The sequence below is a fragment of the Hylaeus volcanicus genome, chromosome 6, assembly GCF_026283585.1.
Source record: "Hylaeus volcanicus isolate JK05 chromosome 6, UHH_iyHylVolc1.0_haploid, whole genome shotgun sequence".
Taxonomy (NCBI): Eukaryota; Metazoa; Arthropoda; class Insecta; order Hymenoptera; family Colletidae; genus Hylaeus; species Hylaeus volcanicus.
In genome coordinates, this window is record NC_071981.1 from 13,420,921 (window position 1) to 13,433,827 (window position 12,907).

The 12,907-nt window shown below is 35.6% G+C and overlaps 2 protein-coding genes and 1 long non-coding RNA gene across 6 annotated transcripts; 2 read left to right on the top strand and 1 right to left on the bottom strand.

Annotated features, from left to right (window-relative positions):
* Nucleotides 1-388: 388 nt before the first annotated feature.
* Nucleotides 389-6,808, top strand: LOC128878910 (casein kinase II subunit alpha). Of its 4 annotated transcripts, none has more exons than XM_054127577.1 (8): nucleotides 389-640; nucleotides 1,981-2,134; nucleotides 2,209-2,320; nucleotides 2,405-2,617; nucleotides 3,419-3,613; nucleotides 3,698-4,049; nucleotides 4,221-4,298; nucleotides 6,414-6,808. In XM_054127577.1, exons 2-8 carry the CDS (start codon nucleotides 2,040-2,042, stop codon nucleotides 6,770-6,772), a joined length of 1,404 nt encoding a protein of 467 aa, XP_053983552.1. In that variant the 5' UTR covers nucleotides 389-640; nucleotides 1,981-2,039; the 3' UTR covers nucleotides 6,773-6,808. The 4 variants fall into 4 exon arrangements, with proteins under 4 accessions (XP_053983552.1, XP_053983551.1, XP_053983554.1 ...); XM_054127576.1 differs by having other exon boundaries at nucleotides 390-640; nucleotides 1,903-2,134; XM_054127579.1 differs by having other exon boundaries at nucleotides 390-640; nucleotides 1,903-2,134; nucleotides 4,221-4,314; nucleotides 6,414-6,553.
* LOC128878923 (uncharacterized) lies at nucleotides 4,670-11,167 on the bottom strand. The gene is made up of 2 exons (XR_008457523.1): nucleotides 11,086-11,167; nucleotides 4,670-5,410 (listed from the first exon to the last, which is right to left on the bottom strand). It is a non-coding gene; the product is annotated as an uncharacterized LOC128878923 (long non-coding RNA).
* Nucleotides 11,089-12,769, top strand: LOC128878912 (ubiquitin-like modifier-activating enzyme 5). The gene is made up of 6 exons (XM_054127581.1): nucleotides 11,089-11,350; nucleotides 11,452-11,587; nucleotides 11,653-11,849; nucleotides 11,918-12,104; nucleotides 12,185-12,521; nucleotides 12,593-12,769. Exons 1-6 carry the CDS (start codon nucleotides 11,211-11,213, stop codon nucleotides 12,754-12,756), a joined length of 1,161 nt encoding a protein of 386 aa, XP_053983556.1. The 5' UTR covers nucleotides 11,089-11,210; the 3' UTR covers nucleotides 12,757-12,769.
* The last annotated feature ends 138 nt before the right edge of the window (nucleotides 12,770-12,907 follow it).

Genomic DNA, 12,907 nt, shown 5'->3' on the forward strand with positions numbered 1-12,907 from the left:
GTCAACGTACTAAGTGTTTTTATATGCTACATTGTACATATAATTACTAAAATGTTATTTTCATTTCCCCAATAAAAATGAAAAATTACAGCCTTTATTAGAAGTCGTCACAAACACCTTTATATATATTTCTCTAGGCAAAAATTTCGTTACATGAAAATAGTGTACAGTGGACAGAAGATATCACAAATTTGTAGTTTGTAATTTCTTTACTTACACGAAATATACAAAGCGTATATAGCCTGTACATTGCTTGCAAGTCGATATATTTCATGCGAGTTGATATCGTAACGTTTTTGTGAAATTGTTGGAGAAACATAAAAAATGTGTTGACTCCAGCACTTCTAAATGGTTGGTTGATGCCCCAAGGAGGTAGCATTGGCGATAAGCTTTCTTTCAAAGCCACCACGAATGGTTGGAGGTTGAAAGTTTTCAATCTACAGAATTAAAATTTTGTGGCGGGTTGTTGGCTGCCATCTTGGACCTCGCTCGTTTGAGAAGCCGGCCGCCCGCAAAAATCTTCGAGTTTCACGCGTTCGCGCGGCCTCACGTTTCCCGTAAGCGGATTGCGTGATTTCACGACGAATTCCTAGATCTGTTGCGGTCAATTCAATCAAGATTCGGGTTCGGAATGTATTAGGTGAGTCGAAAATAAGTCAACATTAATTTCCTGATCGCGATGGCGTGTGATTTATCTCGTACATGTGTGTTCGTGCCTTGTGCTTGTGCGTGCTTCTATTCCATGCAGCAGATAGCAGATTAATTTTTACATCGATTTATCCACTTCGATGAAAATATTACCTTTTTCTACATACAAATCCCTTCTACGTACACGTAATTGTTCTTCCGCGAAGACATAATCACAAATTGGTGATACGAACCGGTAGTCTTCCACGAACTCACAATCAATAGACATCTAAGGAATATGCAGTTCATTCATTGCAATTAGTGAACACGTTTTAACGTTTATTAATCTCTCGTTTTTTGACCTCATTTCTTCGGCCTTTTGTTATTCTACTCTGTATCTCATTGTGATTTCTGGTAAAGTTGTTTTGATTTTTCTAACCATGTAACTTGTAATTTCGGTTAGATCTTGATCGTTGCTGTGTAGATGCTTCCAATAAATAGTGTATTTTAAAATTCATGAAACATTTGAGACTGTATGTTTTACAATTTGTATTTCCGATACGATTAATGGTTACCAAAATATTTAAGTGCTTCCCTCTCTATTGTTTTAGTTCTACAAAGAACTTAGTTCTACATAAGAACATTGATTATAATATAGCATAGATCATTTCAACTTGACACGTTACATTTAGCACAATTGTTATATAATTATGTAGTATGACTCATCTTTGCGAAATATATGTCATAATACACATACAATATTTAATTGAAAGAGAAAGTATACAAACCTTAAGCGTCGCAGACTTCATTATTACTTTACTATGGCATTATTTTTTCATTATCTTATGAGGTTTATAAAAAGTATCATGGCCACATGCTCAAATAAATACTTCATTAATATGCAATAGTTAAAGAATTTCATCTAAGTCAGATCAACATAAATTTGTATATATTGTAGAATTGTCTACTTTGCTTAGTTGCATTAACATTTAGACGACAGGATGGCTAAAGATACATGTCACAAATATATTATGTTCTTAACAGGACATGTAAAATTATATGTTGGGTAGTATGGTATTAATGGTAAAACATATATACATTACATTATTAATTAAAAAAGCTATTCATGAGAAAAATAGATATCTTGATTTAGAATATATTGTCAGTTTATAATCAACTTTGCCAATAATAGGTTAAAGTAGGAACATATCTACACCTGTCGTCTAAGTGTTATGACTTCTGTTCTTTTTTAATGTAATTTTTTTAATGACTCAGGTGTACTTTTTTCCTCGCGCATTCGTAACTGGGTGAGTGGAGGACATAAAGTAACTAGCTCTTATAACTTTTTGATAGACAACGGTGAAAGCATAGCAATCAACAAAACGAATAGTAATAGTGATTTATCGGAGAGAATGGCATTACCTAGTAGAGCGCGAGTTTATACCGACGTGAATTCACATAAATCTAGAGATTACTGGGACTATGAATCCTATGTTGTTGATTGGGGGTAAGTGTATACTTAACATACATGTACTTATTTCACTGGCTTTGCTGGCTTCTGACCATCTCTTTGTTACTTAGGCAACAAGATGATTACCAGTTAGTGAGAAAATTGGGCAGAGGAAAGTACAGTGAAGTGTTTGAAGCCATTAATGTCACAAGTAATGAAAAATGTGTTGTAAAAATTTTAAAGGTATGAAAACATAACTTACATTTTATGTACACAGATTATGTAATTGTTTCAAAGATATATTTTTCATGTAATTTAAACTTCTAGCCTGTAAAAAAGAAGAAGATAAAAAGGGAGATTAAAATCTTAGAAAACCTTAAAGGTGGGACCAACATAATTACACTTCAAGCAGTTGTCAAAGATCCGGTATCGAGGACACCAGCACTGATCTTTGAGCACGTCAACAACACAGATTTCAAGCAATTATACCAGACGCTAACAGACTACGACATAAGATACTACCTCTACGAGTTATTAAAAGTGCGTGTATTGTTAAGTGCAATGGAACCAAGTATCAGTCCAATGTGAAACTTCGAGATTATTATTTCGATAGATGTAGGTGTATATCATAGGTTCAAAGAAGAGTTCGAAAATATTTAATTCCCGTAAATTTATTGTTTATTCATTCATACAAGGTTCTTGTCATTGATACCAGTTTGATGCTAACTCTTATGAACCATGTTTTTTTAACCCTTTCAATACTGCAAAAAACTTGTGTTCACTTAGCAGTTTATTTATAGTAGCATTGTAAGTTTCTATCTATATGTTAACATTTGAAAATTGTATTTCTTTTTATTCAAGCTTTTTAATCCTCTGGACGCCAGCGGGTCATTCTGTGGGATCCCGGTTCCGATGCGAAGATCGGCGTGGCATCCAGAGGGTTAATAATATTGTTTGTATACCTGGATAATTTCTCTTCATTATATAATATTGTACTATGTGACAAAGTAGTACATAGATAACATATCTCGTTAGCGAAGTTCAATAGGACTGATGCATTGAATAGATTCAGTATAGAAAGGGTTAAACGTTATCGCATTGTGTGAATGTAATGGAGTGTGATATTTTTCTATTAAAGCAATAAGTTCATTCCTTTCCGTTCATTAAAGAACATAAAAGAATCCTTAGTTTCAGAAATTTTTAAAATTTTCGGACTCATGAATATTTCTTTAAGTAAGTAATACGTGGATAACGCTCAACACTTTGTATCTATAGCCATATAAGAAGTAACGGAACGTTAATGAACAACACGACATTATTCCATCTTGTTTCTGTGCTTAGGCATTGGATTATTGTCATAGTATGGGAATAATGCATAGGGACGTCAAACCGCACAACGTTATGATAGATCACGAAAATCGAAAGTTGCGGTTAATCGATTGGGGTCTAGCAGAGTTTTATCATCCTGGTCAAGAATACAATGTACGAGTAGCTTCGCGTTATTTTAAAGGTCCAGAACTCCTCGTAGATTATCAGGTACGTAATTATTCTATTCAATGTTACGTTACCGCGAGCATTATTTATATAATTAATGGAATACATTATTTTTTCTTGTTCTAGATGTACGATTATTCATTAGATATGTGGTCTCTTGGGTGCATGCTTGCAAGTATGATATTCAGGAAAGAACCGTTTTTTCACGGACACGATAATTATGACCAACTAGTTAGAATTGCAAAAGTTCTTGGAACCGAAGAACTGTTCGAGTACCTTGACAAGTATCACATCGAATTGGATCCACGTTTCAATGACATTCTAGGCCGACATTCGCGCAAACGCTGGGAGCGTTTTATGCATTCGGAGAACCAACATTTGGTGTCAGCCGAAAGCCTTGATTTCCTTGACAAACTTTTGCGCTATGACCATTTCGAGAGACTCACTGCACGCGAAGCCATGGAGCATCCTTATTTTTGTAAGTATATTGAATATTTGAATTAACGTAATATCTATGTAATGTAATAATAGTACACTAGGAGAATCTTCCTTTTAATATTAAAAATAAAATATTCATTATTTGAACTTTAAGTGAGTAAGGGAGAACTTAACTTATTAATATTTATTTCACGTTGTCTCTGTTTTTTAGATCCAATAGTAAAAGAGCAAGGTCGGTTAAACATGGTATCATCGTCACCTACTCCCATGACAGGTTCGTTACCTGTAGGTGAGTAACGGCCCAGGTAATGTCACCACCTCTATTTCCAATTTATAATTATTTAACCATATCATTCACGTATTGCTGAATCGACCATGAGAACGCCATAAACATTCATTCGCATCCTCGAATACGATGCGTATTGATTTAAAAAAAAATGAAAAACAAAAAAAAACATCCGTGAAGTTCGTAATAATTCGGATTCACAGTTTCTATTTTACGATATTTATAAAGAACTAAAGAAATGCCCGCACCGGGGCTGCGAACAACGTCGGTGTCTATGTCGTAATGTCTACGGATACTCGTAATTCGGATGGCACGCGGTTGAATGCATGAAAGGAAAACAAAATATCGGCTGTCGACATCGTCCGGAGTCGGTGTCCAAATTGTTTTTAACTGATTCGCAATGGCCAAGCACCACTCCTTGTAAAGTGTTCAAGCGTTGAGCGTGGAAACACAATTTATGTTGAAATGTATCGTTAAAATAAGGTATTTGTCGGGCACCTTCTCCATTGCGAACAAGTTAAAAAAAATAAGGAGAAAAAACAAAAACTATGTTACGCTTTACGCGAGGTCGTTCCAGGCACCTGTAAATAAACGAACAGGGAAAATAGAATGAAACCATTACCAAACTGTCCCTCGTCGGGTATTATATCCGACACGTGGAAATTTTAGGGGGGCATGGAATGGCCAACGCGGTTTATAATAATACAATAGGGATAATGTACGAGATAATGTCATTAACGGCCCTTACAACGCAAAACGATCTTCTGTTTTGTTTGCAAGTGATGTATGCTTTTATTTTTCACTGTACAACAACAATGTACTACAAAATTTTCCGAATTACGCGACAACTATTACGTTTTTTACCCTCTTTTTTTTCCTATTATTAATAAGAAGATCGTTTCAAGAGTGATCATAGTGACTAGAAATGCGACTAAACAAATGTTTGATTTGAAATATCGAAACGATTCAAGTCTGTGTCGTTTGATGTCGATTAATCCGTAAAATTCGAATAAAATGTGTATAAAGCTCTGCCGATTACTTCTTATATCTGTCGTCGCATTGAGAGCACCGCGATATGCCTCGCCCAATCGTGCGACGGATCCTTAGGCCAGTCCCTGATGATTAAAAAAAAAAAAAATACAATAATTAGAAGTGGACATTCAATTGCAACAATTTAGATGTAAATTTAGTAAACTTATTTCATTTTGTAGAAGCAAATTCGGTGGCGGAAATAAAGAATAAGCTACATAATTTCAGAGATACAACGTAAAAACATAAGAATATGTACCCTTTGCAGTTTATTTTTTATACTCACCTGCGAATTCGTTTCTGTAAAATGAAATACATGAAATTCGCATTTAAATATATTTGTTAATTCGGTGAAATGTTTGCTTCTAATCGTTGCACTTTGGAGACGATTGTTCGCGTTTAGAGGGATTGGCCCATCTTCTCGGTACTAGTATACAGGATGAAGTCGCAAGCGCCCAAGTATCAATACCTGCGAGAAAATGTTTGATTCCTCCCTAACGAGTGGTGAATATTATAGAGAAATTAATATATATTTAGTACTATGGACAGTGTAGCGCGCGCGTCTGATTTTCTTGTGCAATCAAATTCCATTTTGGAAAAAGCGTGGCGGACCCACGAATTTCCAAGATGTCCGTTCGGGATCCGAGTATAACTGACAGACTTATATAGGCAGACCACGCGTCCTGCGAGGGGGCCCGTAGGCGATACGAAAGAGACAAGAGAGAGAATAGTCGTGGGTTGTGTCTATTTCTATAACGAGGGCGAGGGAATAGAAGAAAATCTTGACTGGGTATCGTGAAACTTCTTTTCATCCTCCAATCATCTTCTTCTCTTTCTTTGCGACGTGTCAGGAAGAGACCAGGACCCTAAGCACTTCTGTCCTCCAATGTGCCGTGAAACGCGCCCTCGAGAGCGCGCAATTTGTCTATACAAGTCTACAACGAGCCGCGATGAAACGACAACTGGACTTGAATTGCTCAGTCATTTCAAACACAGGCATATTCTTTCTCTTTTCTTTGTTTAGTCGGTGTGTGCGTAATCCATTTTACGGCGAGGAGTTTTCACGATGAATCAAACATTTTCATTTAGGTATCGACACCTCGCGCGAGGGGCTTAATCCCATCCCTAGGCGTGACTACGAGCAGCGTACCGGTTCACGGAACAAACGGACTGAGAAAACTGATGATGGACGTCGGAAATGGGACACGGATTGGCACGAACGCCATCACGTCGCGTCGTTCGCATTCTTCGTGTACGATTCAGGATTTTCGACCCATTATTTGCGAACGGCTGACCCTTCCATTCCGCCTCGGCTCGAAAACCCAAGAGGAAACGTACACAGCGCGATGGTGGACCACAGTTTACGCGAATGGCAATTATATTTCGACGTGATGCATAAACTTCTACATTTTAGACATTCCTTATTCTTCGGCCTGGGAATCACTTAAGAATAAACGAAAAAAAAAAAAGAAATACATAAAAAATATGAAACAGATTTTGCATCTGATATAATCGAAATGTAATCTACAATACGGTTTAAAGACTTAGTGGCAAAAGGATGAAGAAGGAGGAGGAAGAAGATGATGATTAAGAAGAAGAGGAAGTCGGAAGTAATCGATGTGTTCCGGAGTGGACGTTGTCGAGCGTACGACGGAACGTTTTAGGAAAAGAGAAATGAAACAGAAACTTACGATGATACAGGATGTACACGAGAAACTTATGGAATCAAAGTACGTGCTCCGTCCATATTGGCCGGTGTGCATGTGCCATTAAAAGATACCTTGTACCGTTGCTTTTCTTTTTCTCCGTTTTGTAATCGATGATTTGTATACGGTAATACTATCCTTTTACTGACGCTGCTGCTAAATGTCACGAACGCCGGAAGACCCGTAAATCCACACAGATGCGATTATTAGATCATTGTTTTGTCATTCGAAAGATGGATCGTTGTCACGCGAAACTTCATAAGTGAAAAGGACGATACAAAGCGAGAAACTAACACGTACATTTGCATCCGTGCACACAACTCGCACGATCGTGCTTCAACACAACACGCATACATATACACATACATACATACACACTCACACTTAACATGTACCTTAGGCCGCTCGGTTTAGTACTTCTAACGATGATACAAATGTTCGTTTATATCTGATACAATAATAGTTGAATAAAATGTTTGTTATAGCCAAGTACGCTTTGTGCTCTGTGAATACCTATGTATCCAGTAAATAGATGCCGTCGACACGTTCGACGAGGCATCCGTTAATCGACGAAAACTTAACGATATCGTTACGAAGCCGCGACTAAAATTTTTTAGCTAGTTTATCATGCTTCGTTTCTTTTCTTTTTCTCTGTTCGCCACGTTTAAGAATCGTGCTTTTCATTGCTTCGATCGATATCGAGAATTCACAGACACCTTGAGAAGAATTTTAAAAGAAAAATACTTAAAAAAAGAAAGAAAAAAAACACTTGGCGTCAGCAAAAGCCTACCGACACCAGAGATGGGCAAACTACTCGTCCGAATACGAATTTCGAAACTGCTTTTCGTCCTGGTATATTGTACGTTAAACGTTCGAATTAGAGATCGTAGGATGAATTATATTTTACGTTAAACGAATTCCAAAACTGTAACAATGATCGAGCAAAATTTTGCCCACCTCTGACCGACACGAACGATATCTACACACCGATAAAGAAAGAAATGGGAAAAAGGAATCATGATGTATTTGCTGTACAATTGTACGCTCGATGCGCCGTTCCAAAAAAAAAAAAAAACCTTGATACGTGTCGACGACACGCACGCGATTTCGTATACAGCATTACCAATGTGTTTCTTATCAAATTGAACGTGTAATTATTTATATATATGAATAAGCCAATTTATTATGTACATTTGAAGAAAAAAAAAAGGATATTCATCGTGCGCGCGCGCACGTGTGAGAGAGAGAGAGAGAGAGAGAGATAGTGAGCGAACGAGAGAGAGAGGGAGAGTGAAAGAGACGTACTTTTAATGAATGTATAGGAATAGAGCACACTCCACTTGTACACCATGTCCTTTCGTTATTGTTTCGAAAGAATTCGTCAGTTCCTATACGTATAAAATTTTTGCGCATAAAAAGCACGGTCAATCCGATACACGTATGTATACATATATGTATATATATGTACGTACACATATATACGCTAGCGTATCACCAACAAATACGTTTAACCGATTCAAGCGGAGTGTGAGTTCAGTTTCGAGGAGTGACGCGTGCGGTTCTCGAATATTATCGGCTGAAAGAGAGGAAAAAAAAAAAAGAAAAACAAAAAATAGTACTGTTCGCTTCTTATTCCGATCAACTGCGCCGTTTTTGCCTTATTATCGTGTACTTTAAGATTTTATATGTATATATATGTGTGTATATTTTATTTTTCAATAACGCGTAAAAAATATATATATATACATATATACATATACACAGAGGATAAGTGAAAAAATGAAAGGTAAATGAGAAGTTTTACTTGGGGGGGGGGGGGGGGCGACACGGCGCTACATAGATATTAAAGATGTAAAAAAAAAAAACAGTAATGAAATGAATACTCTGTGTAACACAAGTAAACTATAAATACATTTTATTTATTCTGCTTACGATCGTCGTGTATCGCTTGAACAAAAAAAAAAAAAACAAAAAACAAAACAAAAAAGAAAAAACGCGCGCGACGAAAAACCGTGTTTAATTTCGAGGTATGTACTTTTTCATGTGGCAAGAACGGCGCAAACGTACTTGTTTGTCCAAGTTTGATGACCCTCCCTGTTCATAACGTTAAGTTTACGATAATCTAGTTTAGTTTTATAGGAAAACAACAAAAAAAAAAAAACTATCGAAGTAATTACTATTTAAATCTGCAAATGAACACAAACGAACAAGAGAAGACAAAAATGAAACAAACAACAATTAAAATAATGAATTGTCACTAATATAATTAATTAATATATTTACACACGGAATTTTAACTTTCGTACTTCATCTTGCAACGTCATGAGTTACGCGATATTTTTTCAAAGCAGAATATGACGTTGGTAGACGAGAATTGCTGGTAACGCCGTTCTGTCGTTATAATGCTTTTCACCAAGTCTTTCCAATTTTTTTTTTTAATTCTTTTTCACTTCTTTTTTTTTTATTATCATTCAAGTAACGGTTGTATTATGGGGCGTGGGAGGGGGAGGGGGGGGGGGGTGGTTGAAGTGCACCGAATCTTTCATCGTACCAAATGTTGTGTACGTTCGATTCTTCTATCATCTCGTTGTTATAATGCCAAAGCGACATAGTGAAATCGTTTACAAAACCTTCTCGTTTTTCTGTCTCTCTCTTCTACACTGAGAAAAAAAGAAACCAGTTGTATTTAATTAATTCTTTGAAATAAACGCGGTAGTACTTGTAAAATAAAGTATTTTGACATGGTTGAGGTATTGACAATAAAATTAGCCAAAGTGCACGGATATGCTTTGATTTGAACCTCATCATCAACTACGAAAGCATTATAATAAATGAAAACGGACGACACCGCTGTGTATTACACGACTTTATGTTTTTTTAACGATGCTGGTTGATGCTTGTGTTAGAACTTATGTGTCCTGCAGTCAAATCGACCGGTTTATTTGTTCACCATTTCGAATCTTTCGATTCATCTTCGGTACATTTAAAAATCTAAATCAATTTTTGGAGAAAGATTGCTATTGTATAGTGTATACGTAAGTATTCACTTTTCTCCTTTCAAACTAAAATGAAAATTGTTTAACATTTCTGAAAAGTACTGACGATGAGTTACATGTATAATTTTCGTTTTTATCCTCTCTTTTGTTAATTCGAAATTAATTAATTTAAAGCTTTTGAAGTATGCTAAGGATGACCTAAACAGAAAGAGTCGAAGATGTTGAATGGGCCAGAGACGAAGTGCTTGAATCAACTGCAAGACACACAATGGTATTTTTATAATGTTTTCGCAAATTTATCCTCGAAATTAGTGACACGATTATTAAACAAGATAACGAAAAATTACAAACTGTTCTTTCATGCGAAAACAAGGCATTTGCGCGTATGTACGATGTAACGATGATAACATACACGATTTACAACACAAGAGAACGTTGTAACGACACTAAAGTAACAGTGTTGTATAGGATTAATTTTAAAAAAAGGAAATACAATTTAATTAAAAGAACGAATTATTTAATTATTGATTTCACCCTTTACTCGTGATTAATTAATTAATACGTTCTTTGAGTGAAAGATCAGCTTTTCTATCGTTTCATGTAAAAACATATAATGTTCAAAGAGGACTATGGAAACCATCAGACTTCTAAAGGAACATTTATAAAACAAAGATAACTTTACTTAAACATTATTTCAAACCATTACAATCTAAATTCTTAATATCACTACTTTTTGGTTAATTTGTTAGAACTACAAAAAAACAAATATATGTACTACAAAATAAAGATTAACGAGAATGTTAAATGTTTCGTATAGTCATTGAAGCTGCATATTCGTTTAGTAATCTGAAAAATAATAGGAATCCACAAATAGAGATTACTGAAGAAAATGGGTGTATTACTCGAAAATAATAGGTTATGTGCTCTATTATGCAACATTAATTAAAAACCTATTAAATCGGTGACACATATTGAACAAAATACACGTTACTCGTAAAGGTATTTGTGTTAACAATTCTACAAATTTTATCTCCGTCCCGAGGGTGTGTAAGTACATACCTATTGCGACCGATTGTGGCACACATTCGTAAGCATTCGGAAGCATACTCCGCAATCTGCGGGTAACCCGTCTGTCATAAATAGTTACCTCGCGTTATTTCTGAAAATTAATTTTAACTTCAACGATGGAGGAGATAGAAGTGTTACGGGTAAGAGTAAAAGAGCTGGAAAACAAATTGCTCGAGAAACAATGTAAAGATACGTTAACTGCCAGAGAAAAGATAGAACATATGTCAAGTGAAGTGGTTGATTCGAATCCTTACAGGTGATTTTGTTGTTTATTTATATAAAATGTTTTATATCTCGATCACATATGTATAAAACAAAATACAAAGTATTTATATTATGCTATTGTTATTTAACTAGTCGGTTAATGGCCTTAAAACGCATGGGTATAGTAGACAACTATGAAAGGATAAGAGAGTTGACAATTGCAATTGTTGGAGTAGGTGGAGTTGGTAGTGTAACTGCAGAAATGCTCACAAGATGTGGAATTGGAAAGGTAATCATTTTACGCTTATTCAAAAATCACAGTAACTTTTAAACAACAAACATTACATATTTCAGTTGATTCTGTTTGATTATGATAAAGTAGAAATGGCAAACATGAATAGACTTTTCTTTCAACCATACCAAGCTGGTCAAAGTAAAGTGGAGGCAGCTGCAAAAACACTGCAGGATATTAATCCTGATGTAGACATTGAAACACACAATTATAATATCACTACAGTGGATCATTTTGATCATTTCATGAACACCATAAGGTATAAACAAATTATTGTTTCAAGTATTACAAGCTATGAAGCTAATGGATGTTTCATTTGATTTTCAGTATATCGAGTTTAAATAAGGGACCTGTGGATTTAGTGTTAAGTTGTGTGGATAATTTTGAAGCACGGATGGCAATTAATACCGCCTGCAATGAGCTAAATCAGAAATGGTTTGAAAGTGGAGTCTCTGAAAATGCTGTTTCCGGTCATATTCAATTTATTATTCCTGGAGAAACAGCTTGCTTTGCGGTGAATAAAAATCGTAGTCGAAATATTTGTAGAACTTTGATCTGTTTAATTAATTTTTGTAACATCTGTGCTATCTTCAGTGTGCTCCTCCATTAGTAGTGGCAGAAAATATAGATGAAAAAACTTTAAAACGAGACGGTGTATGCGCGGCATCTTTGCCAACAACCATGGGAATTGTAGCTGGTTTTTTAGTCCAAAATGCTCTGAAATATCTTCTAAATTTTGGCGATGTATCCTATTACTTGGGCTACAATGCTATGCAAGATTTCTTTCCTAAAATGATATTGAGACCAAATCCAAACTGTGAGGACAGATATTGTAGGGAACGTCAGCAAGAATACGCGGCAAAACCAAAACCCCAGGAAAAAGTAGAAGAAATCGTTGAAGATAAACCTTTGCACGAGGATAATGAATGGGGTACGTCGAGGATACAAGCACCATATTTCAAATTTCCGATTTTCCATTTAAACTGTATTATTTTGCAACAGGAATATCGCTCGTTGACGAGCAAGATCAAGATGAAATGGAACATCCACCATTAACGGATGTGAAGGGATCCTATAGTGTACCATCTCATTCGGTCGATTTGAATCAAATATCCGAATCTGGTCCTAGCTTAGAAGAGCTTATGGCAGAAATGAAATCTATTTGATTTTCATTTATGCGTGATATATATACTAATACTATATGCATTCCATTTACACTTTGCATATTGTTATTTGCACATGATTATTTAATTTACACGAAATTTGAAAATATATTGAGATTATTTCACATAATTTATCTCTTGCATTAACTACTTG